The 17,078-nt window shown below is 48.7% G+C and overlaps 1 protein-coding gene across 1 annotated transcript; it reads left to right on the top strand.

Annotated features, from left to right (window-relative positions):
* The first annotated feature begins 14,931 nt into the window (after positions 1-14,931).
* LOC109768132 (E3 ubiquitin-protein ligase SINA-like 10) lies at positions 14,932-15,853 on the top strand. Its single transcript, XM_020326861.3, has 2 exons — positions 14,932-15,066; positions 15,149-15,853. Exons 1-2 carry the CDS (start codon positions 14,932-14,934, stop codon positions 15,851-15,853), a joined length of 840 nt encoding a protein of 279 aa, XP_020182450.1.
* The last annotated feature ends 1,225 nt before the right edge of the window (positions 15,854-17,078 follow it).

Consider the following 17,078-nt stretch of genomic DNA (forward strand, 5'->3'; position numbering starts at 1 on the left):
TTTTTGTGAGTTTCCTGTGACCTTGGACTAGTTTCGGAGCTCACATAACAATTTACAGAAAGTTTAAAAAATGATTTGATGTTTTAAATCAAGTCAAAACAAATTACAAAAAAACTAGAAAAGAGAAATAAAAGTCAGAGAGGAGGGAAATTTACCTTGCCTCACCTGTGCAGCCACCAGAGGGGCCAGCCCACCACTGTGGTGGCCCAGCCCGGCTAGGCCCCCCCTGTTGTCTTCCTCCCTGGACAGAAGGACGAGCGCGTGCTCGCCGCACGCTGGCCACGCGCCGTGCCACCTCCTCCTTCCGCCGCTTCTGGAGCCAGCCCCGAGTGCCACGCACTCCCCCTCGCCCCCTGCGCCTCTCCTCTCTCCCCCCTGGACCCCAACCCCTCCTCTGCTTCCCTCTCGCGTGCACCACCGAACGGAGCCGTCGCCACCGTCGCCGTTCGTCGTGGCCACCGAGCCCCCCCTCGCCTAGCTAGGATGTCCAGCAGCACCGCCATCGTCTCCTACGTCTCCTCGACGAAGGAAGCAAGCCCCGACGCTCGGAAGCGTCGCCATCGAGCTCGTCCCCGCCGCCTCTGGCCGGAGATCGCCGGCGTCGATCCGCCTCGTCCAAGCCGTCCCCGAGGCCACTGACCTACCCTACGGAATCACTGTGAGCCGCTGAACCGTTTCCCCCTACTCCCGTGCTCGATTTCGAGCTCTAGCTAGACTAGCCACCGTGCCCGAAGCTCGCCGCTGCATGAGCTCATCGCCGCTGTGGCTCCGGCGACCAAATGGCCCCGCGCGTGCGTCCGTTGCACTCGCGACGTCCCGTAGAGCAACGCTAGCGCGATAGCCAGTTTGTTTGCAAGCCGCAGCGCTAACCCCGCACCCACCCGAACTCCGGCGGCCGCAAAAGAGCTCGCCGCCATCGACTCCGGTCACCACAGGCCCAGCCACCACCACCATTCGACGCGCACCGGCAAGGGCTCTCCAACGCGCCCAGCCATGGCTCGAACCGTGCCTCGTAGCGCGATCCCGAGCACCAGCTTCGCCTCTGGCCTCGCCGGCGATTAGCCGCAGGCCTAATCCCGGCGCTTAGCACTAATGACACCTGGTTAACCCCCCTATCTCACTGACACCTGGGGCCCACGCCCTAATTAACTCGGGGTTTACTTTTGTTTAGTTTAAACTAACCTCGCGGGTCCCACAGGTCAGGTTGACCTGGCCACGTCAGCGTTGACCTGGACCCACTGGTCGGCCTCTGTTCCTGCCTTGTCACACTGACATACGGGACCCACGCGTCAGGTTTGACCTGGACCGTGGCCCGTTGACCTGCTGACGTCAGCATGATGTCATGCTGACACAGTATTGTTTTTCTAGATTTAAAATAATTCAGAAAATTCCAGAAAATCCTATAAACTTCTAAAAATCATAGAAAATAATCTATTCAGAATGAAACAAATTATATATGAAAAATTATCAGAAAAATGCAATCTATCCATCTGTATCATTTTCATGCATGTCAAACTAAGTTATACCTGCTGTATAGGTGAAAACATGATAATGACATTATAAATGCTAAATGTGGGGTTTGCATATGAACCCTTAGTTCATATGGACTTCATTTAAATTGTTGCTAGATACATTAGTGTAAATCATAACATTCTTGACATATCATGACCATGCATCATATTGTCGCATTGCATTGATTGTGTCCTTCTCTGTTTGCCGGTAACCGTCCCCTCTGAGTAGCCGATGCTCCGATGACGTGATCGATGACATCGATGAAGAACTATAATATCTTCAGAAGTGCCAGGCAAGCAAAACCCCCTAGTTCATTCCGATACAATCCCACTCTCTCGCTCCTGCTCTCTTTTACTGCATTAGGACAACAACGATTCATCTGTTACTTGCTGCGGTAGCTGAACCCCTTTATCCTCTGCATGACCTGTCATTGCCACAGTAAATAGATGAAACCCACTAGCATGAGTAGGAGTTGTTTGAGCCCTGATGTGCCTACTCATTCATGATTGTTTGTCATGCCTGCTATGCTTAGAGTTGTGTCAGGTCTGATTCATCGGGGATGAATTGGAGCAGTGATGAACATGTCCTATTGTGTGTGAGCTAAGTGTGTGAACACGATTTGGTAAAGGTAGCGGTGAGAGGCCATGTAGGAGTACATGGTGGGTTGTGTCATTGAAGCCGTCCTCAGGAACTGAGTTCTGTGTTTGTGATCCATGAAACAGTTACTACCACGCATTGGGCCCGAAACCAATGGACCCTCTCGGCCTCTTAATCACCCTTGTCCTCTGTCCAGGAGTTGCAAGCAGTTTCTGGTGTTAGTAGTATGCTGGAGGCCGTGGACAGCGCTGACCCGAGGGGTGGGTTGTGATGCGGTAGGCACGTGGCCGGGTATGCCGGGCGCCCGTTTGGTGTCGCGGAACCCTGTACACATCGTTCGGGGCCGTATGTGGAAACCTCGGCCGGACTCCCTGCGGATGGAACCTGAATAGGCGATAAACCTGGACTAGAGACTTGAGTGTTTACGTAGGCTGTGGCCGACACCCTCGCTGGGCTTCCGCTTGAAGGTTGCCGAGTACATGTCGTGTAAATGGCGGTAAGTGGTGAGAGCGTGTGTGACGAAGTACACCCCTGCAGGGTTAACATCATCTATTCGAATAGCCGTGTCTGCGGTAAAGGACTTCTGGGTTGCCTATAACAGTTCATAGACAAGTGAAAGTGGATACTCTAAAATGCGCAAGATAAGCGTGAGTGCTATGGATGGCGTTCTCGTAGGGAGACGGGAGCGGATCCATTGTGGAGTATTGATATGGTGAATATGTGGACTCGTGTGCGCCACCTCAAAAGAGTTACTTGCAGTCGTAGTTAGGATAGCCACTGAGTCAAAGCTGGCTTGCTGCAGTTAAACTCCACCACCCCCTTTGTTGATACCGATGCATATGTAGATAGTTCTGATGTAAGTCTTGCTGGGTACATTTGTACTCACGTTTGCTTATTTTATGTTTTGCAGAGAGATGTCAGTCTCGCTAGTAGTTCCGTGTGGACTTCGACGTTTAGCTTGATACCTCAGGTACGATCTTGTGCCCTCGGCGGGATCTGGTAGATAGTCAGGCTTCTCAGCCTTTTTCATTTGTAGATGTCTGTACTCAGACATGTTAAGCTTCCGCATGTGCTTTGACTTGTATGCTCTGAATGTTGGGTCATGAGACCTATGTTTGTAATATCTCGCTCCTCGGAGCCTAATGAATAAATACTTGAGTCGTAGAGTTATGTTGTGATGCCATGTTGTATTTACACATATCGAGCATATTGTGTGTATGATTGAAATGCTTGGTATGTGTGGGATCCGACAACCTAGTTGTTTATCCTTGGTAGCCTCTCTTATTGGGAAATGTAGTCTTGTGCTTCCATGAGCCATAGTAGTCCGCTACAGCCCGGTTCACCGGAGTCCTGCTAGCCCAGCACTACTGCTCCGGAACACTTGACTGGCCGGCATGTGATTCACTTTGTTCCTGTGTCTGTCCCTTCGGGGAAATGTCACGCGGTGACATCCGTAGTCCTGCCTAGCCTGCTACAGCCCGGGTTCCCGGAGTCCTGTTAGCCCAGTGCTACAGCCCGGATTCGCACGCTGCTGACCGACATGCTCGATGTTGATTCATGTATGCCTGTCCCCGTAAGTTAGTGCCACTTTGGGTTCACGACTAGTCATGTCGGCCCGGGTTCTCTGTCATATGGATGCTAGCGACACTATCATATACGTGAGCCAAAAGGCGCAAACGGTCCCGGGCCATGGTAAGGCGACACCCGTGGGAATACCGTGCGTGAGGCCGCAAAGTGATATGAGGTGTTACAGACTAGATCAGTGTGACTTAGAATCGGGGTACTGACAGCGTTGGTATCAGAGCCTGACTGCCTGTAGGTTTACGAAGCCAAACTGGTCGAAGTTGAGTCTAGAAATGCTTTAGTTATATAAGGGAATTGATTGTTGAAGGGAACGCAAGGCTCTTTTACTCCTTTACCTTATGCCCTTCTGATCTGAGTCAGCCTCTTCTTTTCTACGGGGATTAAGAACTAGGCTTCTCATCTTTCTATTAGGATCACGTGTTACTAATCCGTAGACTCGTAGGATTGTTGGTCTCAAGCCTCAGTTCAGTTTCTACCACTACAGTGTGTTGTTAGTTGGACTTGGAACCTTGATATGATGTTGTTGAGTGGTTATGCCACCATTTTGCAGGATGTCTCAATTCTTTTTGAGCATTTACATCCCTTATGCTGTCCGAGTCATCCCAGGTTTCTAAATAGTCTGATGCATTTGCAAATCCCTTCTTTCCGTTTCCGATGTTCCTTTGGGCCAGATTAACCACACTAATCACTGAGTTGAGGTACTCCATTGCCTCGACATATATGTTGGAGCTAGTATTATGACCCTAGGTGTCTTAGAAGATTACCTAGTAATCTAGCCATGTCTTGTGTTTCCAGTGTGATGATTCTGGCCACCATTCTCGAAAGCATCCCGTGATGCCATTTAGTAGTAGGTATTCTAGTCCTGGGTTCTTGACCCAAGATTCGTTCTACTTAACTCGTGTAGCTAGTGTTTGCTCGTTCCTTTAGGATATTAGTGACCTTTGTGATAGTCTTCGAGGTCCGTGGTATATCACTCTTCCAAATACCATGAACCATCCTTGGCAGAAGTTCCTCGTGGAACTAAAGGATCACAATAAGAGTGCTCTTAATGGGTTCTCCCTTCAAGAATTGTGAATCTGCCAGTCCTTCCTCTTCTGCATGGGTTATCCGGAAGAAACATGTTGAACTTGGTTCGACATACTAATCTATGCATCCACAACTCAAAATTTTATATGTTCCTTGAGTTTACCCTCCTCAGCTGTATTCTGACCCCAGTCTATCAATTGATAGTCACGAATAGTTGGCATTCGTGTTCATCGATGCGTATTATTCTTGTGGTCCGTCAAGCCGTTCTATTCAGAATGACTAGGAGAAACGAACTCCAGTACCTCATCCATATCCAAGATTGGGTCAAAGTAGTTGTATTCCACAGATCAAAATGCCAATCCAGTTTTTGTTCTGTTCTACCTTGGAGTGTTACCATCTTTATGTCAAGAGTGTCATGAGAATTGCACCACCTCCTATGAATTCTTGGCGCAGTAATACTTCTTGCCATCATTGTTCATTCCTCGGTTCCCGTGTTATTATAACCGGAATACCGACAAGTGAATTGTGATGTGTGAAATCAATACTCCTAGCAACTCCGCTGCTTGGTAGTTAATGGACAATAAACTCATTCTTAGCGTGTTGGTTATTGTTCTACCATCCTAGGACTGATCGTGCTACCTAGTCCATTTTGTTGGTGCACCCTTCCGTCGATGAGTTAGGATTTTGCCAAACCCTTGCTCTTTTGATCACATCGTCTTGCCTTGAAAGCAAGATTGATCTCGAGCTTAGTAACATATCGGTGGTTCGTGATTTTTCGGATATCTTCTTGGAAGTGTTACCAGGTTGTCACCTGACCGATATGTTGAGTTCGTGATCATGTTGGTTTTTCAATAAACCACTCTTTCTCCAAGAATCTGTGTTGGATACCCCTGAGCTAGTTGGTTAAGCCAAACAACAACTTGGAGAGTTGGAAGGTAAAAGCTTGCCTGGCTCAGTTCATTTTTAAGGGATATCTTTTTGTGAGTGTGTTGAAGAAAGATGATATCTTCATCGATTGTTCCTTGTGATCGGTTGTTGAATCTATTGTCTTGTCCAAACCTTGATTTGAGTATGGGTTATCATCAAATCAAATCAGAACCAGTGATGTTCGTAATGTTGTCTTACTCGTGGTTGATCCTTTGAGCATACACCATTACATCCTTTGGTCTGATCAATGCTATCACCGTGTTCACATGTTGGTGGAAGTCCAGTGATATGGAAATTCCGATGAGTTGCTGTTGAGCCCATCAGCAGCATTTTGTCTCCCCCATGATTCATGTTGAACATCAACCTAGTGTTGAAGACTTTGTAACCATTGCCTTCATGTTGTTCATGAGGTATATGTTTGGTGCAAGAAGTGGCTTTCTCCAAGTTCACGTGCATTAGGTGTAAGTTGCCGTCGTGAATTCGAGAAAGTTAGTTTTGCTTCCTCTGGAATCATCCCAAGTCAGTCATGCACATGCGAAGTATACCATGGCTTGAGAGATTAGCTACCTCCATCCCATCGGTATTTCCTAGCACACCAAGCCACTGATTGATTTGTTCAAAGAAAAGAAGTTCATGCGCTATTCCTGAAGGGCCCGGACGGACATGCACAAGACTTCGTTATCTTAATGATGGTTCCCAACCAGAGCTCGGCAGTGTTTTGTTGTAAGACTACCATGTGGTCATGCTTGTCTGGGCAGAGTGTTCACAGGTTGTAGCAGAACCAGCTCATGTTCTGGAGCTTGCTATCGTAGCTCATCTCCCGAGAATCTCGCAACATCATCTCGTCGGTTTGTGTTGCAAACTTTCTTTTCCAGACACGTTGTCCGAAATATCCTGTTACCAACCAGATCTGAATCTCAGGCAGATATGATGGTTGGAACTTCTTCCAGGATCTATGATGTAGGTCTCGACAAGGTTGATGTTCTGGCCGACACACCTAGCCGGAAGATCTGTCATTGTAGTATCTTTGACCATCTTTCCATGAGGATTTCGTACGACTTATTCCACAAGTTGTTTCTTTTGGATTTTTGTGCTTTCGAAGTCCGACCTTTACTTGATGGCCATGTTGATGTTTTTAAGCATTGACCGTGGTACCTAGTACATCAAGGAGAACATTAGAAGCGGAGTGCTAAATGTCTCTCGGTCGATCATCCAGATTTGCTTCTTTGGCATTGCTAAGGAAAAATCTGAGGAAGTGATGTTCTCCTTTGCACCTGCATCCTCCATCACCGTTCATCATGGTAGTATGATGTGTTGCCAGGATCCTCGGCACGGATTTTGGTAAAACCTTGATGAATATGGAAATGCTCAAGTTCTTGAGAGCACACACAAGCGCTAGGTGTTTTCACCGGCACTAACTGGGATTGCTCCAGTTTCCTCGGTTATGCTATAACCTTTCAAACAGTGGATTCACGCTCTACTGTTGAGCTTCTCCCCAGTTACTAAAACCATTCCAGCATTTGCATTTTGTTCCTAGCTTGCACCGTCATTGTGCCGTCCTACCATGGACTACCCTTTTCAGTAATTACTGATCTAGATCATCTTCAAGTGGTCCTACCACAGGTCCCATCCATTTCCGATGATAAGCAAATCATCCATCGCGTTGTCTTCAACAAGGTAGTCCACATCATCCGTTCTGGTCCGAGTATGCCATTCTTTAGAATTCATTCACACGATTGTTTGTGATTGCCTTAGGCTGGTATAAAGAGTTTCAATGATCTATGTATCAAAAGTAATTCTTTTTGCCACTTAAGGGAATAATTCTACGAGTCACCTTCCCCAAGGTGCCCCGTTATGGGATCGCGGCAATTATCTCCTCGCTACTTTGAAACCATGCACCATCTTATTCAGCGTGGAATTGTGCTTATCAACATGAATCTTCGTTCTCTGTTTCACTTCATCCCTCTCTGGATGTATGTGTTGAGTCTCAGCTCAAGAGATACTCAACGTCGCATTCCGTGAGTTGATCGTGAGTTGCTCGATCTTCGAGAAGCTCGATTCTTCTAGATTTTCCCTTTCTTCTCGTTGTCATGTTGGATGGAGTTCTCAAAGCAAGACGTCGAGACAAAGATGGTGATTGAGTCAACACCCTTATGAAGTGCAACCTGGATCGTGAAGGTTGTGTTAGTTTGTGTGCCCCCCTTCATCCTACCCTACGCTTGAATCTCGGGACGAGATTCTTGTTTAGTGGGGGTGAGCTGTCACAGCCCCAGATCAGCCCTTGCTTGATTTCTCTTGCATCCATGCATCATGTTTAAATTCAAATGAAATTTGAATTGAGGAATTTTCAAAGCCTCAGAAACCTTTTAAAAGTGATCAACATTAAAATCTTCTCAAAGAAGCCCAAGAAATGTTCCTGTTTAACCTTGAAAAATATTGGCAAGAATAAAATTCAAACCAATATTTTTGGAATCATAGAAATATTTATTTTGGGCCTTTTTGAATTAAATCAATGACATATTTGGGTTGGATTTATTTCTGTTATATAAGAAATAAAGTTCATATATTTTTGTGAGTTGCCTGTGACCTTGGACTAGTTTCGGAGCTCACATAACAATTTACAGAAAGTTTAAAAAATGATTTGATGTTTTAAATCAAGTCAAAAGAAATTACAAAAAACTAGAAAAGAGTAATAAAAGTCAGAGAGGAGGGAAATTTACCTGGCCTCACTTGTGCAGCCACCAGAGGGGCCAGCCCACCACTGTGGCGGCCCAGCCCAGCTAGGCCCCCCCTGTCGTCTTCCTCCCTGGACAGAAGGACGAGCGCGTGCTCGCCGCACGCTGGCCACGCGCCGTGCCACCTCCTGCTTCCGCCGCTTCTGGAGCCAGCCCCGAGTGCCACACACTCCCCCTCGCCCCCTGCGCCTCTCCTCTCTCCCCCCTGGACCCCAACCCCTCCTCTGCTTCCCTCTCGCACGCACCACCGAACGGAGCCGTCGCCACCGTCGCCGTTCGTCGTGGCCACCGAGCCCCCCCCTCGCCTAGCTAGGATGTCCAGCAGCACCGCCATCGTCTCCTACGTCTCCTCGACGAAGGAAGCAAGCCCCGACGCCCGGAAGCGTCGCCATCGAGCTCGTCCCCGCTGCCTCTGGCCGGAGATCGCCGGCGTCGATCTGCCTCGTCCAAGCCGTCCCCGAGGCCACTGACCTACCCTACGGAATCACTGTGAGCCCCTGAACCGTTTCTTCCTACTCCCGTGCTCGATTTCGAGCTCTAGCTAGACTAGCCACCGTGCCCGAAGCTCGCCGCCGCATGAGCTCGTCGCCGCCGTGGCTCCGGCGACCAAATGGCCCCGCGCGTGCGTCCGTTGCACTCGCGACGTCCCGTAGAGCAACGCTAGCGCGATAGCCAGTTTGTTTGCAAGCCGCAGCGCTAACCCCGCACCCACCCGAACCCCGGCGGCCGCAAAAGAGCTCGCCGCCGTCGACTCCGGTCACCACAGGCCCAGCCACCACCACCATTCGACGCGCACCGGCAAGGGCTCTCCAACGCGCCCAGCCATGGCTCGAACCGTGCCTCGTAGCGCGATCCCGAGCACCAGCTTCACCTCTGGCCTCGCCGACGATTAGCCGCAGGCCTAATCCCGGCGCTTAGCGCTAATGACACCTGGTTAACCCCCCTATCTCACTGACACCTGGGGCCCACACCCTAATTAACCCGGGGTTTACTTTTGTTTAGTTTAAACTAACCCCGCGGGTCCCACAGGTCAGGTTGACCTGGCCACGTCAGCGTTGACATGGACCCACTGGTCAGCCTCTGTTCCTGCCTTGTCACACTGACATACGGGACCCACGCTTCAGGTTTGACCTGGACCGTGGCCCGTTGACCTGCTGACGTCAGCATGATGTCATGCTGACGCAGTATTGGTTTTCTGGATTTAAAATAATTCAGAAAATTCTAGAAAATCCTATAAACTTCTAAAAATCATAGAAAATAATCTATAGCTCAGAATGAAACAAATTATATATGAAAAATTATCATAAAAATGCAATCTATCCATCTGTATCATTTTCATGCATGTCAAACTAAGTTATACCTGCTGTTTAGGTGAAAACATGATAATGACATTATAAATGCTAAATGTGGAGTTTGCATATGAACCCTTAGTTCATATGGACTTCATTTAAATTGTTGCTGGATACATTAGTGTAAATCATAACATTCTTGACATATCATGACAATGCATCATATTGTCGCATTGCATTGATTGTGTCCTTCTCTATTTGCCGGTAACCGTCCCCTCTGAGTAGCCGATGCTCCGATGACGTGATCGATGACACCGATGAAGAACTATAATATCTTCAGAAGTGCCAGGCAAGCAAAAACCCCTTGTTCATTCCGATACAATCCCACTCTCTCGCTCCTGCTCTCTTTTACTGCATTAGGACAACAACGATTCATCTGTTACTTGCTGCGGTAGCTGAACCCCTTTATCCTCTGCATGACCTGTCATTGCCACAGTAAATAGATGAAACCCACTAGCATGAGTAGGAGTTGTTTGAGCCCTGATGTGCCTACTCATTCATGATTGTTTGTCATGCCTGCTATGCTTAGAGTTGTGTCAGGTCTGATTCATCGGGGATGAATTGGAGCAGTGATGAACATGCCCTATTGTGTGTGAGCTAAGTGTGTGAACACGATTTGGTAAAGGTAGCGGTGAGAGGCCATGTAGGAGTACATGGTGGGTTGTCTCATTGAAGCCGTCCTCAGGAACTGAGTTCTGTGTTTGTGATCCATGAAACAGTTACTACCACGCATTGGGCCCGAAACCAGTGGACCCTCTCGGCTTCTTAATCACCCATGTCCTCTGTCCAGGAGTTGCAAGTAGTTTCTGGTGTTAGTAGTATGCTGGAGGCGGTGGACAGCGCTGACCCGAGGGGTGGGCTGTGATGCGGTAGGCACGTGGCCGGGTATGCCGGGCGCCCGTTTGGTGTCGCGGAACCCTGTACACATCGTTCGGGGCCGTATGTGGAAACCTCGGCCGGACTCCCTGCGGATGGAACCTGAATACGCGATAAACCTGGACTAGAGACTTGAGTGTTTAGGTAGGCTGTGGCCGACACCCTTGCTGGGCTTCCGCTTGAAGGTTGCCAAGTACATGTCGTGTAAACGGCGGTAAGTGGTGAGAGCGTGTGTGACGAAGTACACCCCTGCAGGGTTAACATCATCTATTCGAATAGCCGTGTCCACGGTAAAGGACTTCTGGGTTGCCTATAACAGTTCATAGACAAGTGAAAGTGGATACTCTAAAATGCGCAAGATAAGCGTGAGTGCTATGGATGGCGTTCTCTTAGGGAGACGGGAGCGGATCCATAGTGGAGTATTGATATGGTGAATATGTGGACTCGTGTGCGCCACCTCAAAAGGGTTACTTGCAGTCGTAGTTAGGATAGCCACCGAGTCAAAGCTGGCTTGCTGCAGTTAAACTCCACCACCCCCTTTGTTGATACTGATGCATATGTAGATAGTTCTGATGTAAGTCTTGCTGGGTACATTTGTACTCACGTTTGCTTATTTTATGTTTTGCAGAGAGACGTCAGTCTCGCTAGTAGTTTCGTGTGGACTTCGACGTTTAGCTTGATATCTCAGCTACGATCTTGTGCCCTCGGCAGGATTTGGTAGATAGTCAGGCTTCTCAGCCTTTTTCATTTGTAGATGTCTGTACTCAGACATGTTAAGCTTCCGCATGTGCTTTGACTTGTATGCTCTGAATGTTGGGTCATGAGACCTATGTTTGTAATATCTCACTCCTCGGAGCCTAATGAATAAATACTTGAGTCGTAGAGTTATGTTGTGATGCCATGTTGTATTTACACATATCGAGCATATTGTGTGTATGATTGAAATGCTTGGTATGTGTGGGATCCGACAACCTAGTTGTTTATCCTTGGTAGCCTCTCTTATGGGGAAATGTAGTCTTGTGCTTCCATGAGCCATAGTAGTCCGCTACAGCCCGGTTCACCGGAGTCCTGCTAGCCTAGCACTACTGCTCCGGAACACTTGACTGGCCGACATGTGATACACTTTGTTCCTATGTTTGTCCCTTCGGGGAAATGTCACGCGGTGACATCCGGAGTCCTGCCTAGCCTGCTATAGCCCGGGTTCCCGGAGTCCTGTTAGCCCAGTGCTACAGCCCGGATTCGCACGCTGCTGACCGACATGCTCGATGTTGATTCATGTATGCCTGTCCCCGTAAGTTAGTGCCACTTTGGGTTCACGACTAGTCATGTCGGCCCGGGTTCTCTTTCATATGGATGCTAGCGACACTATCATATACGTGAGCCAAAAGGCGCAAACGGTCCCGGGCCATGGTAAGGCGACACCCGTGGGAATACCGTGCGTGAGGCCGCAAAGTGATATGAGGTGTTACAGGCTAGATCAGTGTGACTTAGAATCGGGGTCCTGACAAAATTAGAGACAAAACACAATGGTGATGGACCGGTCTCCCTCCGTCCTGGTTTATTGCTCCTCGTCGTAATGTGTGCCAAATTTTGACCATAAATTTGACTAACAAAAGGTTCATGCATGTCACCTAAATTATATCATTGAAAACTATGTTCAAATACAAATTAAATGATATAATTTTTGTTGACATGCACTAACATTTTGTCAGTTAAATCTTTGGTCAAAATTTAGCCCAAATACAAAAGGGACTAATAAACCAGGACCTAGGTAGTACACCAGGTCGAAGACAGTCATACTACATATAATTAACGCCAAATAAGAGCAATCACACATGTCATTTACGACTGGAATAAAAATGCCATACACTAATAAAACATTAAGTCCACAAGGCGATGCAGTGCTGGTTACATGAGGCAAGAAGAAAGATGCATCCATCGATGACGTCCACCTCCTCGACTCAGGGCGCCGGCGCACCCAACGGCGGCTAAGTAGCAGAGGCTTTCGTGGCCAGGTCCACGTGCTTCTGAACTATGGCGTCCAAAGATTCCAGCTGCTGGAAGAAGGCCAACGTCTTTCTGTCCTCGCTGGCCTTGTAGTGGCCTATGTAGACGATTTCCTCATAGACGTGGATGTGCAGGTTGACGGTTTCTTGCATGGCGAGGCGATGCGCGGAGAGCGCGGCCTCGAGGTGGACATTCTTCGTCGCGACCTCTGGCAGCTGCAGGGCCACCAGTGCTTCAAAGAGTTCGTCACCTTGGAGGCCGATGAGGGTGTCAGGCAACGAGGAGCCTGGGCGCGTGGGCTGGAGCAGTACGGCAAGGTCGTCCGAGCGCTTCTTGACAGCAGTGAACTTGCGGATGGAGTCGACCATCATCTGGCACATGTGAGAGGCGAAGCCGGCATCGATGAGGGCTATGATGCCAGCGGTCGCCAGCACCATCTGGAAATGCTGCATGGTGCGGGGCCATAGGCCGGCGTCTTGGACGATCCGGCACAGCCGACTGCCGCTCGCGTCCATTAACACCATGGGTGCTTGTGGCTGCTGGTCACTTGGACTTGGTCTTGGATTGGAGTGGGCAGTAGCGCAGAGACTAGGAGTAGATGGATTGGAGTGGTGGGGCGCCTTTATGAGAGTCCAAACTACGTTGCATTCACATCGTGCTGGCTCCATTCTGCTTCTCCTATTACTTAATCCTACCTCTGCATGCTAATTGAATGCGGAGGCATCATTGACCGTTCAACGTTTCAGGAACCTCTACCCTCTGCCCCATTGGCATTCAAGCCGTATCAACGCAAATGCGTGTCAAAAAGAGACTAGTCAGTAGTAGTATACTCAATATTGTGCACCACGACCAAGGCGGAGAGAAAAACGAGAGAACTACATATTTATTTACGGGGTAGATTCACTCATTTTGCTCCGTATGTACTCATTTAGGGTGTAGTCACTTCTTGAAATCTCCAGAAAGGAAAATACTCCCTCCGTTTTTATTTACTCTGCATATTAGAGTTGTTTGAAGTCAAATTTTCATAAAGTTTGACCAAGTTTATAAAAAATAATACAAACATTTATCATAACAAATATATATGATGTGAAAGTACATTCAATAATAAATCTAATTGTATTGATTTGTTATTGCTTATGTTAATATATATTTTTATAAACTTGGTCAAAGTTTATAAAGCTTGACTTTTACCAAAGCTAATACGCAGACTAAATAAAAACGGAGGGAGTATTTAGGAACGGAGGGAGTAGTCCCTCCTTTCCGGTTTATAGGGCGAACAAGTACAATAGTGGGCTTATAGCCTACTTACATGGCAATTTTGTCTCATGCAAGAGCCTGGCTATTTGCGTGCTCCAAGGCTCCGCACCATGCCCCACCCCTACACAAAGACTGCCACGCGAGCGTTTGCAACTGCCATGTTCGGTTTGCGCTTGGCTCTTTGCCTCTTCGAGAAGACGAACAATGATGTTACTACTTCTACAGTATCGAATCAACTGCTGCATGTCCGTCCACGGCGTGCGGGAGGGATAGCTAGTTGTAGTAAGCAAAAGCCTGTCCTCATCTGCGAGCCACCGCATGCATGGGTGAGGGAGAGGGCGTGTAGTAGTAAAATCAAGATTCTCCTCGTTGTACGAGTTGACGCAACACGTCATAGCACTGGCCCCACATGCTTGCCTCTAAAAACTTGGCTAAAAAACCCGCAGTGTACAATATATTTGCTGCAACCTCTAACATTTACCCCACCACAAATTAAAATATATATTCCTATCTTGACCAGATGAGCGTGCAAATTACAATCACCAGGATGACAGGTAGGGCCAAAATATTATTTTAATCAAAAAATGCTTCGAGACGGCCTCATAGCATGGAGCCGACTCCAATGATTTTAAGCTTAGAGGCACGGTACATGCTATCCTAGACTATGTCACTATACTACCTCCCCTACACATGAAACTGCCACACGAGCGTCCGGGTTGCGCTTGGCTCTTCACCTCTTCGGGAAGTCAAGCAATGATGGTACTACTGCAGTGGAGTACTACTAGTATGCTTCTGTCCATCTGACACCGAATGAACTGCTGCCTGTCCACCGCGTGCGGGAGGGGGAGCGTGTAGCGAAAGCTTCTCTTAGTCCTGCGAGACACTACGCTCACGGGCGAGGGAGAGGGGTTGTAATCAAACCTTCTCCTTGTTTGTACGAGTTGACGCGACACATCAAAGCAGTGCACTTGTCATACTTGCATGTGTTGATTTAATGCACCTTGAAGTAGTATGAATATGTGGCGGTAAAACTTTGTAATGCCACGGCCCTAAAGCGAGAGATGGTTATGCACGAGGAGGGCGAGATCATGCCGACAGAACATGACCTGATGATGGAGCTCTCTATGGTCTCTATGGACCTCACCTTGATCCACTACCCCTTGTGCCTCCGGCCCTTGAAGCCTCCAGTGTATGAGGTTCGAATACACCTCGTCCGTTCGTTTGATCGAGCAAGGTGCAGGTTTCTTGATTGATGTTTTGTTCGATTGATTTGTGCAGTGCAAGGGAGGACACCTGGCCTGCATGGACTGCCGCGGCGAGTGCCCCGGGAACCAGCAGCAGTGCCAGAAGTGCGAGCGTGGCGGTGGCTTCGACGTGCGGAACACGGCGATGGACGCCGTCCTCTCCTCGGTGAGGGTGGAGTGCCTGCACGAAGGCTGTGGGCTCTACATCACTTACCACAAGCTCGCCGATCACCAGAGCGTGTGTCCGCTCGCGCCCTGCAAATGCCCCGTGCCCGTCTGCGGCTATGAAGGCCCGCCACCGGTGCTCTCCCACCACATCAGCACCGTGCATCCCATGCCTGTGCACATGATCCAGTACGGCAAGGTGCTCCAGCTGCAAGTGCCAGTGTCGGAGCCACGGCTCTTTCTGTTCACGGAGGAGGACGGCCGCGCGTTTTTCTTGGTCGGCGGCGTGCTCGACATCGGCGTGCCTATCGCCGTGTCAGTCGTCTGCATCAGAGCGGGGGCGTCCCCACTGCCGCACTACATGGCCAAGTTGTGGGCGAACGGCCCGCCGGGGGAGCCCAAAGGCAGGACCGACGCCGTCAAGGTGGAAATCAAGGTGACAAGCAGCAAGGATCCCGGAGACGTCGTCGTGCAGGAGCTGACCTTCTTCACAGTTCCACCAAAGCTGCTGGCCGTGGCTGGGTTGTCGAGGACGGCATCCCTCCACATTCAGATTGACAAGCTCGCCTCCTAAATGATTCTACCGTGCCTTATGTTTATCTTAGTAATATGCTAATATAGGGGTTAGCTCGGTCTACTTTAGCTTAAGAGATGGTGGGTTTTGGTGGCGATGCAGCAATTACTTCGACATCAGATCATCAGTTAAAGTAATTTCCAACAGTCAAACGGATATTTTGTGTCTGTTGGATATGAAGATCCTTTGGGTAAGAAGTATAAGCAGCTTATATGCTTGTTTCAGGAAGTGTTGCATACTTGTGCAAGTTGACGCGACACATCAAAGTAGTACTACTACTAGTAGTACTCGCCCGACTACGCACCAGGCAGACGAAGCTCGTGTCGGGTTGTTGCCATGTGCAGTCCGCACATTAACCAAAACCTCGCGCCTCCAGCTTAGCCTCCGCGTTTTAAACTTCTCAATCTCAAGGCCAAGGAGCAACGGGAACCTATGATAGAGACAATCGGATGGTTGAGAACACTACAATTCGTAGCTACAGATGCGTGTGTGAGAGAGGACAAGTGCGTGCGTGCACCTCTTCTCTTCGTGTATAACATACTAAACTCAGAGTACAAGTGTATGTGGGTGGCATCAACCTAGGGAGCTAGAGATGGTGCGTGCGAGAAGTCTCGAGAGACTAGGTGTGTCCGTGGGAAAGAGGGAGAGAGATGATATGTGTCGATGTAATGCGTGCAAAAATAGACTAGTCTATAACTCGCCACGAGGCTATTCCCATCGAACGCCCCAATAACCATAAGATATGTATCCGACGGTGCCAGTTATTGCACGTACATAGCAGTAGAGAAGAAGTACCATGGCATATTACAAAACTGCTGCACCACGTTACGCCATCCGGGAATAGTGCCGCACTTCGAAACTAGAACCGTCAATAAATTTTGAGCTTGCGTCTCGTCACATTCCAAATTACTACCACGCTATATTTAATTGCAAACCTATTCAAACCAATCACAACCTACCCACTTAGGAGCGTATTAGTACTCGGTTATAAATACTACTATGCCAAGATGACTGCACATTCCTCCACAACTCCTAATCCACAAAAACAAACAAGTCATTCAGAATCGTTCCCTTGCATCTGCCATGGCCAGCGTGAGTTCTAGGTCGAGAGATTACCACCAGGGATAGGCGAGCATGGAAGCGGACGCACGAGAGATGTCCCGCCTCGCCGCGAAAGCAGCCGACATGTCCTGCCGTGTGGCAGTAGCAGCACAGAGGTCCCGCC

Source organism: Aegilops tauschii, chromosome 3 (assembly GCF_002575655.3).
Source record: "Aegilops tauschii subsp. strangulata cultivar AL8/78 chromosome 3, Aet v6.0, whole genome shotgun sequence".
Taxonomy (NCBI): Eukaryota; Viridiplantae; Streptophyta; class Magnoliopsida; order Poales; family Poaceae; genus Aegilops; species Aegilops tauschii.

Coding starts and splice junctions, on each gene's coding strand:
- LOC109768132 (XM_020326861.3), top strand. CDS start 14,932: ATGGTTATGCACGAGGAGGGCGAGATCATGCCGACAGAACATGACCTG. Junction 15,067..15,148: donor TGAAGCCTCCAGTGTATGAG/GTTCGAATACAC, acceptor TGATTTGTGCAG/TGCAAGGGAGGACACCTGGC.